Source organism: Acinonyx jubatus, chromosome B1, assembly GCF_027475565.1.
Source record: "Acinonyx jubatus isolate Ajub_Pintada_27869175 chromosome B1, VMU_Ajub_asm_v1.0, whole genome shotgun sequence".
Taxonomy (NCBI): Eukaryota; Metazoa; Chordata; class Mammalia; order Carnivora; family Felidae; genus Acinonyx; species Acinonyx jubatus.
The window spans coordinates 161,744,230-161,769,174 of NC_069382.1; the positions used below are offsets into that span (position 1 = coordinate 161,744,230).

At 35.0% G+C, this 24,945-nt stretch overlaps 1 protein-coding gene across 5 annotated transcripts in view; it reads left to right on the forward strand.

Moving 5' to 3' along the window:
- NFXL1 (nuclear transcription factor, X-box binding like 1) overlaps positions 1 to 24,945 on the forward strand; it is a 72,024-nt gene that overhangs the window by 29,867 nt on the left and 17,212 nt on the right. For all 5 annotated transcript variants that reach the window (XM_015072313.3, XM_015072311.3, XM_027056355.2 and 2 more), the window contains exons 13-18: positions 4,892 to 5,012; positions 5,239 to 5,398; positions 6,135 to 6,226; positions 14,452 to 14,473; positions 14,907 to 15,047; positions 21,307 to 21,473. In XM_015072313.3, the coding sequence (XP_014927799.2) occupies positions 4,892 to 5,012; positions 5,239 to 5,398; positions 6,135 to 6,226; positions 14,452 to 14,473; positions 14,907 to 15,047; positions 21,307 to 21,473 (703 nt within the window). The remainder of the gene's footprint in view (positions 1 to 4,891; positions 5,013 to 5,238; positions 5,399 to 6,134; positions 6,227 to 14,451; positions 14,474 to 14,906; positions 15,048 to 21,306; positions 21,474 to 24,945) is intronic.

A 24,945-nucleotide genomic window follows, 5' to 3' on the forward strand; every position in this document is an offset into this window, starting at 1 on the left:
TAATAAACCCATCACATCTTAATACAGTAACATTTTTTTGGTGAAAAATGACTGTTTTCTGAAGCAAATGTAGTGAGAAGAATGGTATTTTACATTTCTGTAAATGTCTTTACTGTTCAGCTTGATAGAAGATAGGCTACATTCACATGTGTGCTTCTGCATTCAGTCTGTTATACCGCTTGACCCATAGCACCTGGAAAACTACTCTAAGCACGTGGGACCTTGCAGACCTCCTGAACAGGTCTTAGGGTTGCTGAAGTTATTAGACAATGAAAACTGCCTGGGTGGCTCAGTCAGTTAAGCATCTGACTCTTGGTTTCAGTTCTGGTCAGGATCTCACGGTTTTGTGAGTTCGAGCCCCAAGTCGGGCTCTGTGCTGGCAGGGCAGAGCTTGCTTGGGATTCTCTTTCCCTTTCTCTGCCCCTCCCCCACTCATGCTGTCTTTGTCTCTCTCAAATAAATAAACTTAAAAAAGAAAAACCGACTTAACTTTACCCATTTGGAGTAGGATGATATAAAAAAGAAACACTGATTGTATAGGGTAGTAGGAAGGGATGGACTTTAGGGTAAGAGGTCCTGGTTCAAGTCTGGACTTTGCCACTTAGTAATGTTATGACCTGGGACAAACTATACTGTGGGATTAGGTGGATGCTTGATACCTTCCTTAATCTCTTAGTCCTCAAAAACCTCAAAAAATATGTTGCGCTGCTGTTATTTTGTACAGTAAGGAAATAGGCAAAAAAACTATTGGCCCAAGGTCATAGAACTAGTTGCAGGCAGGTCAGATGGGAACTCAAACTTTAATGATCTTTACATTATATCACATTGGCTCCCTGTTAGGAAAAGTGGCAGATTCTATTAATCTCATAGACATTTTCCTATGAGTGTTCTCTCATGGGACTACTCATAGTGTTAGTGTCTTCAAATTGTGAAGTTTAGGACTAGTTTTTCAGTTTTCACCATTACTGAAACAATTTTATTTTTATATAGTCATATGACCTCATTGATACATTAGATTTCATTAACTTTAAGAAAAAATTTTTTAATGTTTATTATTTTGAGAGAGAGACAGAGCATGAGCAGGGGAGGGGCAGAGAGAGAGGGAGACACAGAATACAAAGCGGGTTCCATGTTCTGAGCTGTTAGGTTAGAGCTTGACATGGGGCTCAAACTCATGGACTGCAAGATCATGACTTGAGCTGAATGAAGTTGGATGCTTAACCAACTGAGCCACTCAGGTGCCCCAGATTTCATTAACTTTTCTAATGTTACTCATTAATTCAATTAAAAAAGTGTTTTTGAGTGTCTACTAAGTACCAGGCACTGGGAATATATAATTGAACGATATTGACAAAGTGCCTTCTGCTCTTATGGAACATATTTTTTTTTTTTTTTTTTTTTACTTCCCCTCAGTTAGAATATAAAGAAAGAAAGAAAGAAAGAAAGAAAGAAAGAAAGAAAGAAAGAAAGAAAGAAAGAAAGAAAGAATATCAGGTAGTGACAAGTATAGAAAGAAAATATAGTGTGATCGGGGAGGACTCTAGAAAAGTGACATTTGAGAGGAATCCTAAAAGAAGTAAGGGATACAAGCCATGTGAAAAAGAGGGTGGAATAGTGTTTTGGGCAAGAAAGCAGTAGTTGCAAAGGCCTTGAGACAGGAGCATTTGAAGGAATTGCAAAGAGGACTGTAGTAAGTGCTCAAGGGACAAAGGGTAGGAGATGAGGTCAAAGAGATGGTGGGATGAAGGGTTCTGGATAAAGAATATGTATAGGACCTTGTTGACCGTTACTAAAATGCTGGCCTTTACTACAATTAGAAAACCTATCTAGTTAAATTACCATTAAAGGAATTGGATCAGTAGTTTAGAATTGCCAAGAAAACACCAGGCTTTGTTGATTTTTGCACATTAACAAAATTTAAGATACATATATTCAATCTCTTTATAAACTGTTCGAGAGTATATGTAAAAAAGGAAGATGTCCGATTATATCATCTGACAAGGAAACTAAGAGAAAATGATCAGCCAATCTAACTCATAAACTCTGTAACTCGTAAATATTTGTAAAATATTAAAGTTTCAGCTAGTCAAATCCAGCTATCCAGTATTAAGTATTAGCTGTCTAAAACCTTAATCTTTCATAACCAAGTTGGGTTTATTCCAATAATGTATATGATTGGTTAAACTTTAGTAAATCTAATAATGTGATTTACCACATTAGTAGTTTAAAGGAAAAATGGAACTAAGTAAATGTCTAAAAAACAGTTGATGAAATTCAGTATCCATATTTGATGGAAACTTAACTGGAAATAGAAGGGAACATCCTTAGCCTGATACAGAGTATCTGTAAAAAAAAAAAAAAAAAAAAAAAATGTAGAGCAAGCATCATATTTAGTAGAGGAGTGTTGAAAACATATCCCACTCGTGTTTATTTTGACGCAAATCCCATAAATCCTTCAGTATTCATTTCTAAAATGTGGATTCTTAACCTGAAAATAGTTAATATATGTAACATCAGCAAATATCAGCTGTTTAGATATCTTGTCTCATAAATGTCTTCATTTTTTACTTTAGTTTGTAAGAATCAACAATTTGATAAGATTGACATATTGCAATTGGTTGATGTCTCTAAAGTCTATGAATCTATACTTTCCCTCCTCCATCTCCTTTTTTTTTTTTTTTTTTTTTAGCCCTTGTCACTTATTTAAGAAACTAGGTTGCTTTATTTAGTCACAAAGTCTACATATTACAGATTGCATCTCTGTGGTATTGACATTTTCTTCTGTATTTCCTATAAATTATTACATTATGAGTGGGATGTAGAGGTTTGATCAGATCCAGGTTCTTCTTCTTCTTTTTTTTTTTTTTTTTTGGGCAGAGCATTTATTTTTATTTAAAAAAGAAGCTTATTAGACCCTAACAAAAATTACTTTAATGGAAAGTATGTGGAAGATACTATTGTGTAACTTTCACCATCTACAGTTATAGAAGACATATAGAACCATTATTCCATACCCTTTTTCATCATTCTAGATACCTTCATAATCAAGGTTATACTGTGACTCTTAGGAAGAGGATGCTAACTGGATGTTTGCACTGTGAACATAGGAAAATTCGACTTACACTTCTTTAAGTTCAAGGTTATCTGTGTTTATGGTTCCAGAACATTCTGCATGAGTACCCATTTTGGCCGTTGACCCACTGGTCACTGTAGTTACCTCCTGTATGCTGCTTTTTCATTTTAAAAATCTCTCTGAAGCTATTTTAATTTGTCATGTTGTACAGGTATCTGTAACAAATTCTGTTGATCAGTAGGAAGACCGTTCACAGAAATTATTGCTTATTTTTCTCAAGATTTAATTTTCATAAAAGGAAAAGTGGTGCTGTAGGTTAGCGTGGCAAAAAAGGTGTTATGTTTGATAAGTTTTCTCTTTGAATTGCTGAAAGTGATTGAAAATTATCATTGTTAGGGAGAAAATGATATAATATGCTGCATGAGAAGAGTTAAAGGTCATTATTAACATTTAGAACATTTGACATCTAGTCATTCTTTTGGAAGGATTAAAATTGATCATGTGGATCAGGATAACTTGGCTTGTGTTACCATCAGGGAAATACTTCATGGATTACACTTATCAAAACACTGAAATATAAATTTGGTAATTTGTAAAATCCATATATATTTATATTTTTCCCTATTGTACTTTTTGCTCTCATTTCCTTATTCTGTGTTCATTATTTCAACCAGAATTCTTAACTTCTGTTCCTTCTAAGAGCTGTTTTAAGAGGCTTTATCCAGGATGCTTTTCATCATTTATCTGTTACCAGGTTAACTGCTATTCAGTATTTTGCTTGGTCTTGACACAAAGGCGGCAGTCTCTTATGATCCTCACTCCTTAGTTGAAGACTCTTATTCCCTTCTTGCTATTTCAGTTCTAGTGAGGAGCCTTAGTTACTGAGAACACTCGAGTGGGAAGAAGATGATGTTGGAACCGTGGGGGGAATGTTATAGCCTGTTTAAAAGAGTTTCTTTGATTTTGTTTTTATGTATCCTTACCAACATACAACAAAAGAAGGTAGAAAGCTGAAACCCAAATAACCGTTCTTTTTGAAATGTTTAGAAAAGAAATATTTGGAATTAGAAGGGTTATAAGGGTATAACCTAAAATAAGGGTTGAGAATGAGTCCTTCACAAAGCACGAGTAATAGAAAGTTGACTATTCTTGTTAATAACCTGAAGAGAGATGTTATTCTTATTGGGGAATTTATCTAAAAATAATATACTTGAATAAATTTAAGTAAGTTTATCTAAATTTATCTCTTGCTGGGGAATTTATCTAAAAATAATACACTTGAATAAGCAGTATGTGTGAAAATAAGCCAGAAAGACTATTGGCAACTAGATTTTCCAAGACTTAGATCCATTTTGCTTGTGCAGCGGCAATTAAATTAGTTTTTAGGAATTTTTAAAGAAAATCCTAAAACTTTTTAATGGAATTACCAGTGTAGATATAAAAAGTATACAAATCTTAAGTGTATAGCTTGATGAACCTTTACAAACTGATCATAACCAGGTAACCAGAACTCAAGATGATTAAACAGAACATTACCAATATTTCCAAAACCCTCCTTGTATCCTTTGTAACCATCATCCTGATTGCAAACGGTATAGATTAGTTTTTTGTGTTTGTTTTGTGTAAATGGAATCATATACTACATACTCTTTGTGTCTGACTCTTTTGCTCAATGTTATGTGTGTGAGGTTCATTCATGTAGTTCCTTTATTCTCATTGTAGAACATCCAGTTGTGTGAATGCTAACCTCATTGATTCTACTGTTGAGGGACATTTGAGTAGTCCTAGTCCTTTTTAAGTTTCAGACTTTTTTTTCAGGTAGTTGTTATCCCTGCCCGGAAACTGTAGATGTGAAGTGCAATTGTGGTAGTACAAAGGTGACAGTGCCCTGTGGCCGGGAACGTACCACAAGACCACCCAAGTGCAAAGAGCAGTGCAGGTTAGTATGAAGTTCTGCACAAACTTACATCTGCTTTCTTACGAATTTAAATTCATACTGACTTTTAATATTGTTAGTATCTTTAATTTTTCTTTAATGTTCTAAAATACTGATATTCACAATATTCTTGTTCTGTACGGAGTCAGAAGATAAATAGATAATTGCACTTTAGATGTAATTGTTTAATGATCAAAAGTAATTTAAAAAATTGTACTTTATGATTTAGTCGACCACCAACTTGCCATCATACAAGTCAAGAAAAACATCGCTGTCACTTTGGCTCTTGTCCTCCATGTCATCAACCTTGCCAAAAAGTTTTGGAGAAATGTGGTCACTTGTGTCCTGCTCCATGTCATGATCAAGCATTAATAAAGCAAACTGGCAGGGTAAGGGAATATATTATTAAGAGGTAGTGCATTGCTGTGGGTCATATTTTCTTAATTTTACTTAGTCATTCAACAAGCAATGATTAAGTACCTACTGGGTGTTAAGCACTGTGATAGGAGTTGGGGTACAAGGTAAATAAGACTTGATCTTTTGTCTTAAGCTCACAGTATAGAAAAAGCGAGAAACCAGTAAACAAATGTTCGCTAATACTGTGTGATAGTCATGTTGTAATCGTGATACACAAGAGTTTGGCAGTCTTCCTTCATATATTGTGGTTCAGGGTTAAAGATATCTTTTGGTTTCCTCAAAGATTCATTCACTTACTCAGTGAATATTTGTTAAGTCCGTACTGTGTGATAAGCATTCTTCGAGGTGCTGGGGAGACAACAGTGAACAAAATAATGGAGATTACATTCTACTGGTGGAAGTTGGATTTTACAGTTCTGTTTGTCATTCTTCTTTTGGCTAATGAGAAGTGAAGGAGGCTACGTTGCCTTTGTTCTGCCATTTAAAAACTGGGGTCTGCCTCAATTTTTATTGTCAAATGTGTGTAGAGGGGAACAATCTGATAATGACAATCTGATGGAATAAAATATTTCACTAAGCACAATTTGTTGATGACTTGAAAAAATTTCAATCTGCTTGAGCAGAGGATATGTGGAACTATTCGAGTCTTACAATGGCCCTATGATTTAATTCCTCTGCCTTAAAATTATTAATGTATTTTACTTGTAGCACCAGCCTACAGGCCCTTGGGAACAGCCTTCTGAACCAGCATTTATTCAGACTGCATTACCTTGTCCTCCATGTCAAGTTCCTATTCCTACGTAAGTATTTTACAATTTTAAAATGTTTATTTATTTATTTTTGAGAGAGAGAGCGAGAACATGGAGGGGAGAGGCAGAGAGAGAGGGAGACACAGAATCCAAAGCAGGCTTCAGGCTCTGAGCTGTTAGCATAGCATCTCACGCAGGGCTCGAACCCACTGACCATGAGATCGTGACATGAGATCAAGACATGAGTCAGACACTTAACTGACTGAGCCACCCAGGCACTCCAATATTTTAGAATTTTAACTTAAAAAAAAAAATCTTTCTGGGGCACCTGGGTGGCTCAATTGGTCAAGCATCCGACTTCGGCTCAGGTTATGATCTCATGGTCCGTGAGTTCGAACCCTGTGTCGGGCTCTGCACTGACAGCTCAGAGCTTGGAGCCTGCTTCGGATTCTGTGTCTCCCTCTCTCTCTGCTCTTCTTCTGCTCATAGTCTCTCAAAAATAAACAAACATAAAGAAAAAATTTTTTTAAATAAAAAAAATCTTTTGACACTTTAATTTGAAGTGTGTCTTAGGCCACCTACTCCCCTTTTTCTTTGTTGAGTTTATCATTCTTTCAGGCCTAGTCCATAAACCAGTCTCTCTTTTTCAGCCTTATTCCTTTCTAAATATATTTTACATACTGCTTGAAAACCTCTCCTATGTATATATTTTTTCAGCTTTTCCCCCAGCTGGAGTTTAATATCCTTATTAGTTTCCATAGCAACTCTTCTTATCATTACAATAATTCATCCAAGAGATCATCCTCTGTTAGTTTTTCTGACTGATTCCCATGCTAGTCTTTGAGTTCCTTTAGGATGGAGGAAAGCTAGGTTTTAGGTAAGGCGTAATTGAAGGAAACATTGAAAATGAAAGTAGGTAGTTTTCTGGAGGGACCAGAAAATGACCTGGACTGAGTTGTAAGGAGCCAAACCTAAGGTAATAATAGAATCTTGGGATGGTTCATACTTTCAGTAGAGGTTATGGAATGTAGAAGAAGAGGAAGCATAGAATTCTGGGAAGCAACAGAAAATCACCATTAGGGTTCCAAATTGAATATTGGTACGTCTTATATATCAACCTTTCCCAGAGGGCCTTCTGGTTTATTTTTAAAAGCTCTCACTCTCATTTTGTCCCTCCACATCTTTCTTTTCTGTTTAAGTAGCATGTATATTTTTGTATATTGGTTATGGAGTCAGGTTCGGAGGCAAAGTGTTGCTGGGAGCTATATCTACAGAGTGATTTTAGTCTGGATATTAGTGAAAGATTCATAAACACTAAAATTGTATAATTGTAGTCAGTTATCTTTGAATTCCTTAGTTTATCTTACAGGAGGATTATTTAACAGATATGCCTATCTTCATTCATTCAATTAATTTGCTTGAAATCTTAGGTTGGATTAAATATTTTATGACAATAGAAAAACTGCCTGGAATTACTAAGTCATGTTTACTAGAGGTTTAAGAAATTAATTTAAAAGTCTTTCCTTTGCACTTGAATGTGCTGCTGGAAGTTTTTTTGGATATGTGTATTAAAATTGTGTTTTAGAGTAAGAACTTTTGAGCCCAGTGTTGTGCTTCCCGCTAACTACTACTATGAGTAAGTCATATCCCTTCTCTGTTTGTAAAATAAGGAAATTCAAGATATCTACAAAAATGTCAGTGTGGAAGAGAAAATTTTTGGAGGTCCTTATCAAAATCTATTCATTGTGTCTAATAACAATTTTTTTCTAAAGTCTATTTTTTCTGATATTAGTATAGCTACTTATACCCTCCTTTGGTTACAGTTTACATGGAGGGATAGACAGATTCTTAGAAACACAAAAACAACTGAAGCTGACTCAGAAGTAGAAAATCTGAATAAAACTATACCTAGTAAAGAGATTAAAGTAGTAACCAAAAGCTTACCATAAGGAGAAGCTGAGGATGGGTGACTTTACTGGTAAATTCTACCAAACATTTAAAGAATTAACACCAATATTTCACTGTGGGGAGACATCTCCTGATTCATTCAATGAAGCTGGTATTTCCCTAATACTAAAAGCAGAGAAGGACCTCATAAGAAAACTATAGACCAATATCCCTTTTGTATATAGGTAACAAAAATTCTCAACAAAATACTAACAAACTGAATCTAGCAACATGTAAAAAGGATTATGCATATGACCAAGTGGATGTATCCCAGAAATATGAGGTTGATTCAACATATGAAAATCAAAATATCAAAGTAATATTTTATCACTAGAATAAAGGATAATTGATAGATTCAGAAAAACATTTGACAAAATTCTACACACTTTCTTGATAAAAAAAACTCAACAAACTTGGAATAAACAACCTCCCTCAACCTGATAAAGGGCATGTATGAAAAGCCCTTAATCATACTTAGTAGTGAAAGACTGAAAGCTTTCCTGTTAAGAACAGGAACAAGACTAGGATGTCTGCTCTTGCTCCTATTTATGTTTACATTGTATTAGAGGTGCTAGCCAGACCTATTAGACTAGAAAAAGAAATAAAAGATGCATTCATACTATTTGTATTGTTAGATGATGTGATCTTGTATATGAAAAATCCTAAGGAATCTTTACATAAGTTATTAGAGATATTGAATGAGTTTAGTAACGCCATATAAGCAATATTGATATACAAAAGTCGATTCTATATACTAGCAATGAACCATCTGAAATGAAATTAAGAAAACATTTCTACCTCCAGTAGCCCTAAAAAAGCAACTTGGGCGGTTCAGTCGGTTGAATGTCCGACTCTTGATTTCAGTTCAGGTCATGATCCCAGGGCCGTGGGATTGAGCCTCACATCAGACTTCATGCTGAGTGTGGAGCCTGTTTAAGATTATCTGCCTCTCTCCCTCTGCCCCTCTCCCCCACTCTCTAAAAAGTTAGAAAACCAACTTGTTTATTCAACAAATTTAATGAAAGAAATCTAAGGTTTTATGCACTGAAAACTGCAAAACATTGTTGAAAGAAATTAAAGACCAAAGGCTCTGGTACTGGCATACATACATATAGATCAAGGGAATAGAATTGAGAGTCTAGAAATAAATTCATACACTTAATGGCCAGTTTTTGACAAGGGTACTAAGATAATTATTTAGTAAGTGGCAAGATATCCCACTTTTATGGGTGGGAAGACAATATTGTTAAAGACACTACTACCCAAAGTAATCTACAAATTTAACATACTCCTTGTCAAAATCACAGCTGGCTTTTTCCCAAAATTCATATGGAAATGTAAGGACACAGAATAGCCAGAACAGTCTTGAAAGTGAAGAACAGATTTAGAGAACTCATACTTCCTTATTTTAAATTACAAAACTTTAGGGGCGCCTGGGTGGTTCAGTCGGTTGGGCGTCCGACTTCGGCTCAGGTCATGATCTCGCGGTCCGTGAGTTTGAGCCCCGCTTCGGGCTATGTGCTGATAGCTCAGAGCCTGCAGCCTGTTTCAGATTCTGTGTCTCCCTCTCTCTATGACCTTCCCCCATTCATGCTCTGTCTCTCTCTGTCTCAAAAATGAATAAACGTTAAAAAAAATTAAAAAAAAATAAATTACAAAACTTCAACAATCAAGAATCTGTGGTATTGTAACGACGGACATATTGATCAATGGAATAGAATTGAGAGTTCAGAAAGAAACCCATATGTTTATGGTCAGTTGATTTTTCACAAGAGTGTCAAAAAAATATAGTGGGTGCCGAGAGAACTAGATATTCACACGGAAAAAAAATGAAATTGGAACTCTACTGCACAACATATATAAATCTTAAAATGGGTCAAAGGTCTAAAAGTGAGGTTTTAAACTCTTAGAAGAAAACAGGTGTAACTCCTTGTGTCCTTGGGTTAGGCAGTGGCTTGTTACATATTGCTGCCACCTAAAGCATAAGCAACAAAAGAAAAAATAAAGTCAGGACATTATTAAGAAATTGTGCTTCAAGGACACAATAAAAGAATTGAAAACGTCACCCACAGAATGGGGGAAGATGTTCATAGATCATATATTCTATAAGAGTATTATCCAGAATATATAAAGATTTCTTTTTTTTTTTTTTCAAGTTTATTTACTTATTCTGAGAAAGAGAGCACAAGCAGGGGAGGGGGCAGAGAGAAAGAATCCCAAGCAGGCTCTGTGCAGAACCTTCAAGCAGCGCTTGAACTCACGAACCATGAGATCATGACCTGAGCTGAAACCAAGAGTCAGATGCTTAAGCCACTGAGCCACCTAGGTGTCCCAGAATATGTAAAGAATTCTTAAACTGAGAAGCAAAAAGGCAGTCTGTTTTTAAAAATGGGCAAAATCTTTGAACAGACATTTCTCTAGAGAAGATCTACACATGGCCAGTAAATGTGAAAAGATGCTCAAGTAATTATTAGGGAAATTCAAGTCAAAACCACATTAAGATGTCAATTTATACCCACTAGAATGACTAAAATAAAGAAGACATAAGTGTTGGTGAAACTATGGAATAGTTGGAATCCTCTTACATTGCTGATGGGGATGTAAAGTGGTGCCACTACTTTGCAAAGCAGTTTGGTAGTTTCTCAGGAAACTAAACTTGGAGTTACCAATTTTAGGTATATACCTAAGAGAATTGAAAATATGTGTTCATAAAAAACTTGTACATGAGTGTGACAATAATAGCATTATTATTAATAGCCAAAAAGTGGAAACAACTCAAACGTCTGTCAACTGATGAGTGGATAAAATGTGGTATAACTATGCAATGGAATATCATTCAGCTATAAAAATACATGAATTAACTGATACGTGCTGTAACATGGACGAACCTTGAAAACAGTATGCTAAGTGGAAGAGGCCAGACATAAAAGGCCACATAATGTTTGATTCCATTTATGTGAAATGTCCAGAATAGGCATATGCATAGCACCAGAAAGTAGATTAGTGGTTGCCAGGGGCTGTGGAGTGATTTCTTAGAGTTACAGGGTTTCTCTGTTGGTAGTGAAAATATGCTTGATACTGGTGATGGTTACACAACCTCGTGAATATACTAAAAACCACTGAATTGTGCTTTAAAAAAATTTTTTTAATGTTTATTTTTGAGAGAGAGCATGAGCGGGGGAAGGGCAGAGAGAGAGACAGAGACGCAGAATATGAAGCAGGCCCCAGGCTCTGAGCTGTCAACACAGAGCCAGATGCGGGACTTGATTCCACGAGCTGTGAGATCATGACCTGAGCCCAAGTCAGAGGCTTAACCGACTGAGCCACCCAGGAGCCCCTTAATTGTACTTTTTTAAAAGTATAAATCTTATCTCAGTTTTAAAGAGGAGACAAACATGTAAAGGTCTTTGTAATTCTGATATAATGATTTTTCAGTGGCAGGTGTAATAAAATTAGTATAAAGTATATGTTAAAAATATTACTTGTCACATGAACGCCGAGGTAGTATAATTTTTTCTTAGAGTAGAATGTTCATGTCTTCTTGTCCCTTGCCTACCATTTTTAAACATAACCTGACTTTTAATAATTTGGCTGTGTGGTAAAAGAATTCTGAACATAAAATATGTGCTGTATCATTATGGTGCCTTTGGCTTCAAGTTACAAAGAACCTACATAAAAAGTGACATAATAACAACGGTTTTGCCTTGTGCAGTTAGACTGGAGGTAGAGCAGCTCTGTGGTTGGTTAAGCTGATTAATGTAGTTCTGCATCATCAGGGGTCCAGATTCTGTCTTTCTGTTTTATCCTCAGTGTGGCATCTTTGCTCTCAGGCTACTTGGCTTTCTGTTAAATTTCCCATCCAGACAGGAAGCTTTCCAAAGAGAGAAACAAACTGTTTATGTCTTCTACCATCATCCTCTATTAAAAAAAATTTTTTTTTAACGTTTATTTATTTTTGAGACAGAGAGAGACGGAGCATGAATGGGGGAGGGTCAGAGAGAGAGAGAGGGAGACACAGAATCTGAAACAGGCTCCAGGCTCCGAGCTGTCAGCACAGAGCCCGACGCGGGTCTCGAACTCACGGACCGCGAGATCATGACCTGAGCCGAAGTCGGCCGCTTAACCGACTGGGCCACCCAGGCGTCCCAACATCCTCTATTTTTAAAGAGTGAGAAGCCTTTTCCAGAAGCCCCATAGCAAAACTCCTTTCACATTGCTTTGGCCAGAGTAGGATCACAAGACAGTTTAGAAACTGTCCCTGGAAAGGGAAATGAAATGTTTATTTTTTAGTTTTTTTTTTTAATAGACTTTATCTTTTTTTTAGATGATTTTCAGGTTTACAGAAAAATTACACAGAAAGTAAAGAATTCCCATATGGTCCTGCGACACAGTTTCTTTTGTTAACATTTAGTGTGGCGCATATATATATATTTTTACATTTGAGGAACTGATATTGAATAATGATAATATTATAAACTAAAGTTCATAGTTTATACTAGGATTTATATTTTGTGTTGGATGGTTTTATGAGTTTTGATAAATGCCTGATCTCGTGTATCCGCTAATTACAATATCATATACTATAGCCACTGCCCTAAAAACATCGTGTACTATTCTTGTTTATCCCTCACCTTCTTCCTCAAGTCCCTGGTGACCACTGATCTTTTTAATGTCTCTATCATTTTGCCTATCAGAATGTTATATAGTTGGAATTAGATGGTTTACAGTCTTCTCTATGCATTTAAGTTTTCTCTATGTCTTTTTATGTCTTGGTAGTTCATTTCTTTTTATTGCTGAATAATATTCCCTTGTATGAATGTACCACAGTTTGTTTATCCATTCACCTATTGAAGGACATTTTGGTTGCTTCCAAATTTTGGCAGTTATGAAGAAAGCTGCTTAAATATTCACGTGTAGGTTTTGCTGGATCATATGGTAAGTCTAGCTTAGCTTTGTAAGGCACTGCTGAACTCTCTGACAAAGTGACTGTACCAATTTTGCATTCTTATCAGCAACGAGAGTTCCTGGTGCCCTGTATTCTTGCCAGCATCTGCTTGTCAGTGTTTTGGGTTTTAGTCATTCTAACAGGTATGCAGTGGCATCTCATTTTAATTGGCAGTTTTGTAATGACATGATGTTCAGCATCTTTTCATAGGTTTGTTTGCCACCTGTATGTTTTCTTTAGAGGGTGAGGTGTCTGTTCTCTGTTCACATCTTGATCATTTTTCTTAATTGGATTGTTTGCTTTATTATTATTAAGTTTTAAGAATTTGTCTTACAGTTTGGATACAAACCCTTTACCAGATACGTTTTTTCCCAAAGTCTGTGGCTTTTCTTTTAAGTGTTTTTCACAGGGCAGATGTTTTAGTTTAATAAAGTATAGCTTAACCATTTTTCTCTCGGAGATCACGCCTTTGGTGTCGTACCTAAAAAGTCATCCCCACACACAAGGTCACCTAGATTTTCTCCTATGTTGATAATTTCACATTTCACATTTAGGTCTGTGATCCTTTTTGAGTTGTCTGTTGTGAAAGGTATAATGCCTGTTTGGATTTTTTTTTTTTTTTTTCCTCATGTAGATGTCTTTATTCCAGTACCAACCATTTGTTGAAAAGACTATCCCTTCTCTATTCAGTTGCATTTTTCCTTCATCAGAAACCAATTGAGTATATATTTGTGTAGGTCTGTTTCTGGGCTCAGTATTCTGTTCCACTGATCTATTTGTCTGTTTACTGTTACCAGTACCATACTGTCTTGATCACGGTAGCTTTATAGGATGTCTTTAAGTTGGGTAGTGTTAGCACTGTGTTGTTCTTCAATACTGTGTTGACTATCCTGGGTTTTTTTGTTTTTCTATATAGACCTTAAAATCAGTTTGTTGGTGTCCACTATTAATAACTTGCTGGGATTTTGATGGGAATTATATTGAATCTAGATCAAGTTGGGAAAGAATCAACATTTTAACAATATTGTGCCCTTCTATCAATGAACATGAAATATCTTTATATTGTCTTTGATTTCTTTCGTTAGCATTTTGTAGTTTTGCTCATATAGATCACGTATATATTTTGTTAGATTTGTATCTATTTCATTTTTTTGTGCTAATATAAATGGTGGTGTGTTTTTAATTTCAAATTCGAATTGTTTATTTCTGGTATATGGGGGAGCAGTTGGCTTTTGTATGTTAATTTTGTATCCTGCAATCTTTTTATAATCACTTATTCCATATGTGCTTATTTATGTAGTAAAACTAGTGGCGTTAGCACCTTTGCTTTAGGTAATCTTTTTGAAGAATTTATAATGTTTTCATTTTATTTCTTTTCTTGCAGAGAATGTCTTGGGAAGCATGAGGTGAGTTATAGGTACAAGTTTTAAGTAAAGCTTATAATCTATGCTACTGTATAGGGATTGTTAGAAATGACAAAGTCAAAGTATTGTTTTTTATGGTTTTTTTTAGTGCTCTAAAAAGTATAAGAGTTTATTTGCTGATTTTTAAAATATACAGTGGTTTTGAGAATTAGCCTATGTCTATGTGGTCACCATAGCATCATTATATTGAATTTCCCTTTTTAGGAATAGAATGTTTTGCTTATTAGCATTCGTTTTTTTGGATTTTTTGACAGGTTACTTTGATTTTGATAATAACTATTATTAATGAAAACGTATTAGACCTTTATGAAACTTGTTCTTAAATGATAACAGAGTCATTTCAGACATATGGGTCAGAAGGTTTTGTGTGTGTGTTGCTAATGTTTTCTTTTCTTTTCTTTTCCTTTTTTTTAAGGTGAGTCCACTACCATGCCATACTGTAGGACCCTACTCTTGTAAGAGAGTCTGTGGACGAACCTTAGATTGTCAGAATCATACATGTATGAAAGAATGCCACAAAGTAACTGAAATTGATGCCTTCATTGGCAAAAACAAGGTAATATCCTTAGGTTGAATATATATGTGCTTATAGTATGCTTGAAACATTCTTCTGGATAATTATGCCATAAATATTTTTCCATTTTGTTATAACTATTTTCCTTTTTCTTGCCCTCATCTCTTCTCCTTCCTTGCCTTTCTTAATACAAGCAGCTTTAACAGCTTGGTGTACATTTCTCTGTATCTTTGTGCTAGCTCATGATATGCCTTTTAATGTACTCTTTACATACTGTACCTGTGTTAATACATAGGCTTTCGTTTTATGATAAAAGTACAGAAATTACGTTATCTATTTAGATAGTAGATAGCAATATCACTTCCACTTCTGTCCGTTTATATCTCTGAGTTTAATTCTGGAACATTTTTTCTTAGCTGTTTTTTAAACCTAACATGTATGATAGACAATGTCCACAATTTTAATAAATTTCTAATCTTTTGTTGGGAATAAAGTAAATAGCATCACAGATGTAGGGTATGTGTGTGTGAAATTCACTAAAAGCATTTTACAAATCATATAAGTCAACCATCGAAAGATCGCTAAAAATTGCCGTTTTACAAGGAAAAATAAATATAGCCAATAAAATTTTAAATGATACTAAATTTTTTGTATATAATATATAAATAACATAAAACATAAATATATATATAAGTATATATATTTAGAGTGGGGGAGTATGAGCCAGGGAGAAGGACAGAGGGAGAGAGAGAGAATCTTAAGCAGGCTCCATGCTCAGCATGAAGCCTGATGCAGGCCTTCATGCCACGACCCTGGGATCATGATCTAAGCTAAAATCAAGAGTAGGACACTCAACTGATTGAGCCACTCATATGCCCCTATTAAATTTTATTTTTAAATGTTTAATCAACAAATAAAACTAACAAAACCCAGCAAAATCATTTACAATAGCAATAAAATATACCAGATTCCTGTTGAAACAGAATACAGATAGTCAGTCTCCTGCTCTGAATTTCCTAGGCCATATGCAAGGTTCTGGCCAATAAAACATAGGCAGAAATGTTATTCAACTTCAGGAATAGTTAGAGAAATCCTAAATTTATCATTAACCATTCTTTCTCTGTTTCCATGATGGAGGAGGTTGTATGTCTCTTGTGATACAGTTAAAAAGCTAGCAAACTCCTTGTCATCCTGTATCCCAGAATCATTGATTTGCCGGAGTCCCCTGCCAGCCTACATTTGACATGATGTGTGAATAAAAAATAAACTTTGTTATATAAAAAATTATATATTTTTAAAATATTTAATGTTTTTTCAAAGACTTCCATTCTATAGGGAATCATAATATTATTAGCAAGTGTGTGTCATGAGAAGTAAGCCAAAGATTTTAAGATTCATTTTATTAAATAACATTAAATTTTCAAATGTTTAAATTATTAATATGAATTGTATGCTATTGAAAAATTCACTTGCATTGTTACTTTTTTTTTTGTCTTTGAATCAGTGGTTGTAAAGCCTGATAATATAAATGTCCATAGTATCGTTCTTGCTCATGTGCAGACATATATGTAGATATATTGCCTATAATTTCTTCACTGATCCGTGCTTTGATCCTTAATAAAAATGTTCTCATGATAAAATGAAAAAGAGAGTGGAATTATAAAATCATACTCACATAAATATTTCAAAATCACTTTAGAGTACAGCTGCTATATCTTCTCTAGATTTCCAGAACATCAAATGAGTTGGAAAAACTCATTTTAAGAGCTGATAAGACACCAATTGGGGAATTATCTTGGATTATCCCAACATTGCTCCATGGGCAATGGCTGTGGTAAAGTTTGGGTTATAACTTACATGCAATTCATCTCAATTTAGCTACAAGTCCACCTTTGTCTCCCACTCAAGGAAGGCTACTACAGTGCAAGTGAATGAAAATTACATTATTTAGGGGATAACTTTGCAATCATTCTAATTTATATATTAAACATGAAATATATCATGAACTCTTTGAAATTCCTTACTGTAACATCTCAATTGAGACCCACTGGAGATGATCTCCTTGTATGTCTGTCTTGACCCAAATGGCTCAGGAATTGTTAATTCAGCTTCTACCTTGAGTTGTAGCACAGAGCTTACAACATACTAAAAATATTAAATTAATAAATATTAAATATCGGGTATTTAAAAAGCGTTTATTGACTGGAATCAAAAGTCTTTTGTTTCTTATCTCTGTAGATCTCTCAGTCCAGTCAAAGCTGTTCTTATACGCTATGGCTCTGATTGCTACAATTAGCAACAGATATATCTCTATTGTCTAATTCACTGGCTGCAGTGAGTGGAACTGTGGTTAATTGGGGAAAGGTGTGAGATTGATGGCAGTTGAAGTGAGTGTATTTCCCAAGCAAACCTGGGCACAAATAATTTTTAGAGTGACTGAAAGACGAAATAAGTATTTCCGTTTCTTCTACTTGAAGAGAACATACTCTCTAAGAATACTTTCCATAGTGATTTTGATGTATTAACATAAAAAATAAAACCTCAAAAATACAAAAAAAAAAAAAAAAAAAAGAAGAGGAAGAAATAATGAGGATAATCTTTGGGGAAAATCTGTACCAAAAATAAATGAAAAAGAAAAAAATATATCGGTACGTAATCAATCACACATAGACACATACATTTCCTATACGCTTATGTATATGGTAGACCCTTGCCACGCAGCATTGGCATCACCTGTAATCTTGTTGGAAACAGAATCTCAGGTCGTACCTCAGCATTTAACAATTGTCAAGTGATTGATCATGCACAAAAGTGTTTGAAAATCACTGCTACAAGCAAGTGTGTATGATGTGTCATGTTTCATTGATTTAAAAAAAAGAATTTTGTTATAATCATCAGACTTTGTAAGAGATTGGAACTTAATTATTTCAGCCATTAAAAACAAAGGATAATTCTGTAATGTGATAAAGGTTCTAATTTTTGCTATGATGATAATCATAGTATATAAATGTGGAACACCTTAAATTTATGAAATGTCAAATATATTATAATAAAACGGGAAAGAAAAATTTTACTCATCAAGATTCATTTTCCAATTTGTAATAATAACGCACATGTTTATTCTGCCTTCTCATCATCTCCTTGCTTATAATTGGGATTGCTATCCTTTTGGGATTTCTAGACATCAGATGAATCAGGAAAAACTCATTTAAAAAAGATGGTATGACTAATTGGGGAATTATTGTAGATTATCCCAATATTGCTCCCTTGGTTAAAATTCCTGTCTCCCTTTAAAAAAAAAAAATTTTTTAATGTTTATTTTTGAGACAGAGACAGAGCGTGAGCAGGAGAGGGGCAGAGAGAGAGGGAGACACAGAATCTGAAGCAGGCTCCAGGCTCTGAGCTGTCAGTACAGAGCCTGACGCGGTGCATGAACCTGTGAACCATGAGATCATGACCTGAGCCAAACTCGGATGCTTAACCGACTGAACCACCCAAGCGCCCCAGTGTCTCCCCTTTTTTAAATTTTTTTTTATTTTTAAAAATTTTTTTTTCAACATTTATTTATTTTTCGGACACAGAGAGACAGAGCATGAACGGGGGAGGGGCAGAGAGAGAGGGAGACACAGAATCGGAAACAGGCTCCAGGCTCTGAGCCATCAGCCCAGAGCCTGACGCGAGGCTCGAACTCCCGGGCCGCGAGATCGTGACGTGGCTGAAGTCGGAGGCTTAACCGACTGCGCCACCCAGGCGCCCCCACCCCTTTTTAAAATAAGAACTGTGTAAGATATTTGACAGCCAGTCTTGCTGTATTTCTGAATTAAGGTAGATTCTTCTGGAAGATAGAACTTGATATTGGAAGTGATCCAGGAAGATAGCTTAGCAAGTATAGATTCAGTGATTTTTTTTTTTTTTTCATAACTGGAACAAAGGAGCCCCATACCATCTGTATAATTCTTCTTTTGCAGATAGGGAAACTGAAGGTTTTCAAGTGACTTGTTCATGATAATATAACCAAGAGAGTAGTAATAAGAAAGGTAGTATCCCTGATACTACCTGATATTAACTTCCAGCCCAGTATGGTCTTCTATTTATTTAAATGAAAGATTATTACAGATGTACCACATAGCCAGGAAGAAACAAATGAGATAGACTATGTGTGTCATCTTTGGTTATGTTTGCATATTTTGAGATTCACTGCTTCTCTTTTTCCAGTCTTTCCCATTTCAGAAAGTTGTTTTATCAGTTTTACACCATTCTGCAGATCAAAGACAGGAACATTGCTTGATTTCTTTCTTATTTTCCTTTCCTTGTCTCACAACAAATCTTGTTAGGTTTATTATCTTCAAAGTAGATCCCTGAATCTATTTCTTATAACCTCTGACACTAACCTTCTCATTCAAGCCACCATCACCTCTTCCCTAGATTTCTGCAGTATTTTCCTAGCCAGGCTGTCCACTCCCACGTTTGTCTTACTGCATTAGCCAAATTCATCTTTTAAAAATGTAAGAAAACAAAATAAGTCATGGGTCATCTCCCTGCTCAAAACCCATCAGTAGCTTTCAGTTACTCCCAGTATAAAATGCAGATGGCCTTATGATAGCCCAATAAGACTTTATACTGATCAACTTCTGATGACATTTCCTACCTTTTCATTCGTCGCTCACTTGTTCCCTTCTACTTTTGTTCTTGCTATTTGAATATTCCACATTTGTTCTTCTGTCAGAGCTTTTGCACTTAGTTTTTTTTCCCCTCTGGAACTCTATATTCTTGTGGCTTTCTCCCTTATTTAACTTAATTCCTGTTCAAATATGAACAGGAATTTCTTCATGTTGCTCCTATTACCCTCTCTTATCCTGCTTTATCTTTTTTCAAAATATTTATGAAGACATTCTGTTATGTTCTTTATCTCCCCCATTTAAATTTAAGTTTCTTAGGTCAGGGATCTCTCCCATTTTGCATATTCCCAGTGTGTGAATGATTCCTGGCACATAACGCTGAATAAGTGTGAATAAATTAATATAATTTTTAAATTAAAAAATAGAAATTATTTATAGAAGAATGTTTCATAATTGAGACACTTTTTCTTTTTTTTTTCTTTTCTTTTTTTTTAATTTACATCCAAGTTAGTTAGCATATAGTGCAACAATGATTTAAGGGGTAGATTCCTTAATGCCCCTTACCCACTTAGCCCCTCCCCCCTCCCACGAGATACTTTTTCTTTTTAATCATGTATGTTAAAAGTAGCTTGGGTTTTTATTGACATAATAACTCATTTGTAATCATAGCTTTACTTAGGAATGATAAAACGTTTTTAAACTTTAAGACACTACCCATGTCTATAGCTCTCTTATTTTATTTCATGTATGACATATGAAAATAAATACTATCTTGTAATAACAATTTTTAACCTTCTTTTGTAGATATAGTTAAATTATTAAATTACTAGAGGAGAGAGGTGCCTTCTTGAGTTACATTCAAGTATGTTTATTTTTTTCATATTTTTTTTCAAGTTTATTTATTTTGAGAGAGAGGGAGATCACACGTGTGTGTATGTGTGAGTTGGGGAGGTGCAGAGAGAGAGGGAGAGAGAGAACACCAAGCACACTTCATACCGTCAGCACAGAGCCTGATGGGTAGCTTGATCTCAGAACTGTAAGATCATTACCTGAGGAGAAACCAAGAATTCTACCCTTAAGCTTAACCAACTGAGCCACCCAGATGCTCTGAAGTACATTTACTTGTAAATGTAATGTAATCTTGGTTCACTGAAGTGCATTAAAACATAAACTTCTGGTCATTCTTTTTCCCCTCTATACATGTTTCTCTTTGGCTAGATGAGATCAGTATCTTCAGAACACTGAATGCTTTGGGAATTGTTATTTATGTATTAACAGGGTGTTGATTTCTTTAGTTTGATGGTGATCGTGCTTGTTGGGTGGAAATGAATTGATAATGTTTTACTCTTTATTTTTTTTCTGCTACAAACTATTTAGGAAGTAATTTAAATTTTTAGTAGGAATACCTCATGTAATCAAGTACAATTTCAGATGACGCAGTTTGATTTAATGAAGTTTGTAGACATACCAGTTTGTGAATAGTGGTGATTCTTCATTTTTAATATATATTTTTTCATTTTGAATAATTTTAAAGAGTGAAAGCATGCACCGTTTTATTAATTATATTCTCAAGAGCTGCAAAAGTGCTTTTTTTTTAATGGGATATGTGAATTTTGTAGTTTTAATATATAGAAGTGTTCAACTTCTGTACTTAGATGATTTATTTCCTTACTACCCATCAGGCTGGCCCAGAATGCCTTCAGTGTGAAGAAGGGTGCTCTAAATCACGGCCTCTGGGTTGTCCCCATCCATGTGTTTTGCCATGTCACCCTGGCAAATGTCCTCCTTGTGTTCAGATGCTTAGAATAAAATGTCACTGCAAGATCACAAGCCTTTATGTGGAATGTAGGTAAGTGGACTGAAAAAGTATTTACTATAATTATTTTAACCAGTATCTCTTTGTAATTCAGAACCCTATACAGTATTCTTTAGGAAACATTATTCACTGTTGCACATAGACACTAGAAGCCTAGACTTTCCAGTAGAGACCTAAAGAAAGACATGTAGAATCCCTCACCTTCTAGATCTTAGTCCTGGTTTCAAGGGCAATTCTGCTTTTTCCATTTGGGAATTCTGTGTAAGGGTTTTTAAGGGAAAAAGTTTCATCAATCACTGCTTAAAAAAAAATAGAAATATTCCTATAGCGGATTGTCAAGCAACTGTGTCAAACTAGAATTTTGTTGGATCAAAACTTGATGTGCACATAGTTACTAAGGCATAATTTTTAAATTCTATGGGGCGCCTGGGTGGCTCAGTCGGTTGAGCGTACGACTTCAGCCCAGGTCATGATCTCGCGGTCCGTGGGTTCGAGCCCCGCATCGGGCTCTGTGCTGACAGCTCGGAGCCCGGAGCCTGTTTCAGATTCTGTGTCTCCCTCTCTCTCTGACCCTCCCCTGTTCATGCTCTGTCTCTCTCTGTCTCAAAAATAAATAAACATTAAAAAAAAAATTTAAATTCTAGACTTTTGTTTATTACAAGTGTAGCTGTTATGGCATATGCCAAACTAGGCTATGACTTCTATATTTCCTTTACTTAAAAAAATGCACACTTAATAATATGTATATTTTTGCTTATCAATTATGTGGAGGGGAAAAATTACCATTTTTTTCCTATTTAATCACAATGTAACATAATTTATCTAACTTGTTCAGCTCCATTTCACCCAAGTTTGTAAAGTGGGCTGTGTGTAAGTGTATTTGACTCAAGTTAAAGTTTGGGATATGACTTTGTTTCTCATTTTTTTAACATAAATACTTTTTGAAAAATGCCTGTTAGTAGTATCTTAAATTTGCTTTTGTCATTTATACTATAGACTACTGTTTTTTTTAAATTGGAAAAGTTAAATTTTATTCTTTTTATATATTAAAATTATTTTGTTGAACTTTTAAGAATGAACTATTATAATTTTTAGCTTTAGAGTTTTGTTTGTAGAGTGAAGAGGGCAATTTTGCTTTAGTAATTAGTGACACTAAAGAAAGGAGATTTTCTTTGGTCTTATAGGGTATAAATTTCCTTTTCTTGCTTCTTTTTCCCTTTGTCATGTAGTCCCCAAAGTGTGACTTTGCCTTTTTACCTTCTTGTCCAGAGTGGTTGCCTTTCCAAGATTGACTCCTTGATTCTTGTGCACTTTTTAAAGTTTCTTCCTTTTAGTTAGTGTTCGTATCTACCAGTACTTTGTCAAATTTAGGGTGGACTTTCTCTTTCTGGTGTGATGTTAGCTCAGTTGCCCTCTTCTCTTTACTGCTCAGTTTTTCCAGAACCCTACTAGTTCTCTGAAATGATTTGCTGTGGGAGCTTGAGAAATAGCTTCGCTATGAATTGGTATTTATTTTTCTACTTGCCTGTAATTTGAAATTTGTAGAAATTTGTATCTTCTGGTTATATGCAGGTCATGGGATTTGAGTGATTTTATTATTAATGAGCTGAATGATTTGGGGGGGGGAGGATATGTAGATAGATATATTTGGATTGAGTTGGCTTCCATTAATTACTACAGTTATCAGGAGTTCCTTTTCCCTTTCTTTGAATGTATATTTAAAGTGTATGATTTTCAGCAGAATATACAGTCTTTTCAAGTGTACATGGAACATTCTCCAGAATAGATCACACAGTAGTTCACAAAAGAGGCCTCAACAAATGCCAAAAGATTAAAGCCTCACCATGTACCTTTTCTGACTACAACACTATGAAACTAGAAGTCCAACTACAAGAAAAAATTGGAAAGACCACAAATATATGGAGGTTAAACAACATGCTACTAAACATTGAACAGCTCAACCAGGAAATCAGGGAAGAAATAAAAAATTACATGGAAATAAATGAAAATGAGAACACAGTGGTCCAAAACCTTTGGGATGCAGCAAAAGCAGTCGTAAGAAGTATATAGCAACATAGGCCTACCTCAGGAAGCAAGAAAAATATCAAACAACCTAATCTTATACTAAAGGAGCTAGAAAATGAATATCAAACAAAACCCAAAGCCAGCAGAAGGAAGGAAGTGATAAAAATTAGAGCAGAAATAAATGTTATAGAAACTAGAAAAATAGAACAGATCAGTGAAACCAGGAACTGATCCTTTGAAAAAAAAATTAATAAAATGTGATAAACCTCAAGCCAGACTTATCAAAAAGAAAAGACAAAGGACTCCAATAAATAAAATCACAAATGAGAAGATAAATAGCAACCAACACCACAGGAATACAAAAAATTATAAGAGAAAGTTATGAAAAATTGTATGCCAACAAATTTTTTAAAGTTTATTTATTTTGAAGTGGGGTAGGGGAAGAGGCAGAGAGAGATGGAGAGAAAACTCCAAGCAGGCTCCACACTGTCAGTGTGAAGCCCAGTGCAGGGCTCAAACTCATGAACTGTGAGATCATGACCTGAGCTAAAACCAAGAGCCAGATGCTTAACCAACTGAGCCATCCAGGTGCCCCTGTATGCCAACAAATTTGACAACCTAGAAGAAATGGGTAAATTCCTAGAAACATGTAAATGACCAAAACTGAAACAGGAAGAAATAAAAAACTTGAACACACTGGTAACCAGCAAAGAAATTGAATCAGTAGTCCAACTCCCAACAAACAAAAGTCCATGACCAGATTCTACCAAACATTTAGAGAAGAGTTAATAACTGTTCTCAAATAATTCAAAAAAAAATAGAAAAGGAAGGAAAACTTCCAATTTCATTCTATGGGGCTAGCATTACCTTGGTACCAAAACAAGCTACCACTAAGAAAGAACTACAGGCCAATATCCCTGATGAACATAGATGCAGAAATTCTCAATAAAATACTAGCAAATGAAATCCAACAATGTATTAAAAAAGTTATTCACCACCATCAAGTGGGATTTATTCCTGAGTTGCAGGTGTGGTTCAGTATTCACAAATCAATCAACGTGATGCACCACATTAATAAAAGAAAGGATATGAACCATATGATCCTTTCAATAGATACAGAAAAAGCATTTTACAAAGTATAATATCTGTTTATGATAAAAACCCCAACAAAGCAGATTTAGAGGGAACACACCTCAAAATGACAAAGGCTATATATAACAACCCCATAGCTAATATCATCCTCAAGGGGGAAAAACAGAGCTTTTCCTTTATGGTCAGGAACAAGACAGGGATGTCCACTCTCACCACTGTTATTTAACATAGTAATGGAAATCCTAGCCACACAATCAGACAAGAAAAAGAAATAAAAGTCATTCAAACCAGCAAGGAAGAAGTAAAACTTTCACTATGGCATGATACCTATATATAGAAAACCTGAAAGAGTCCACCAAAAAAAACTGCTAGAACTGGTACACAAATT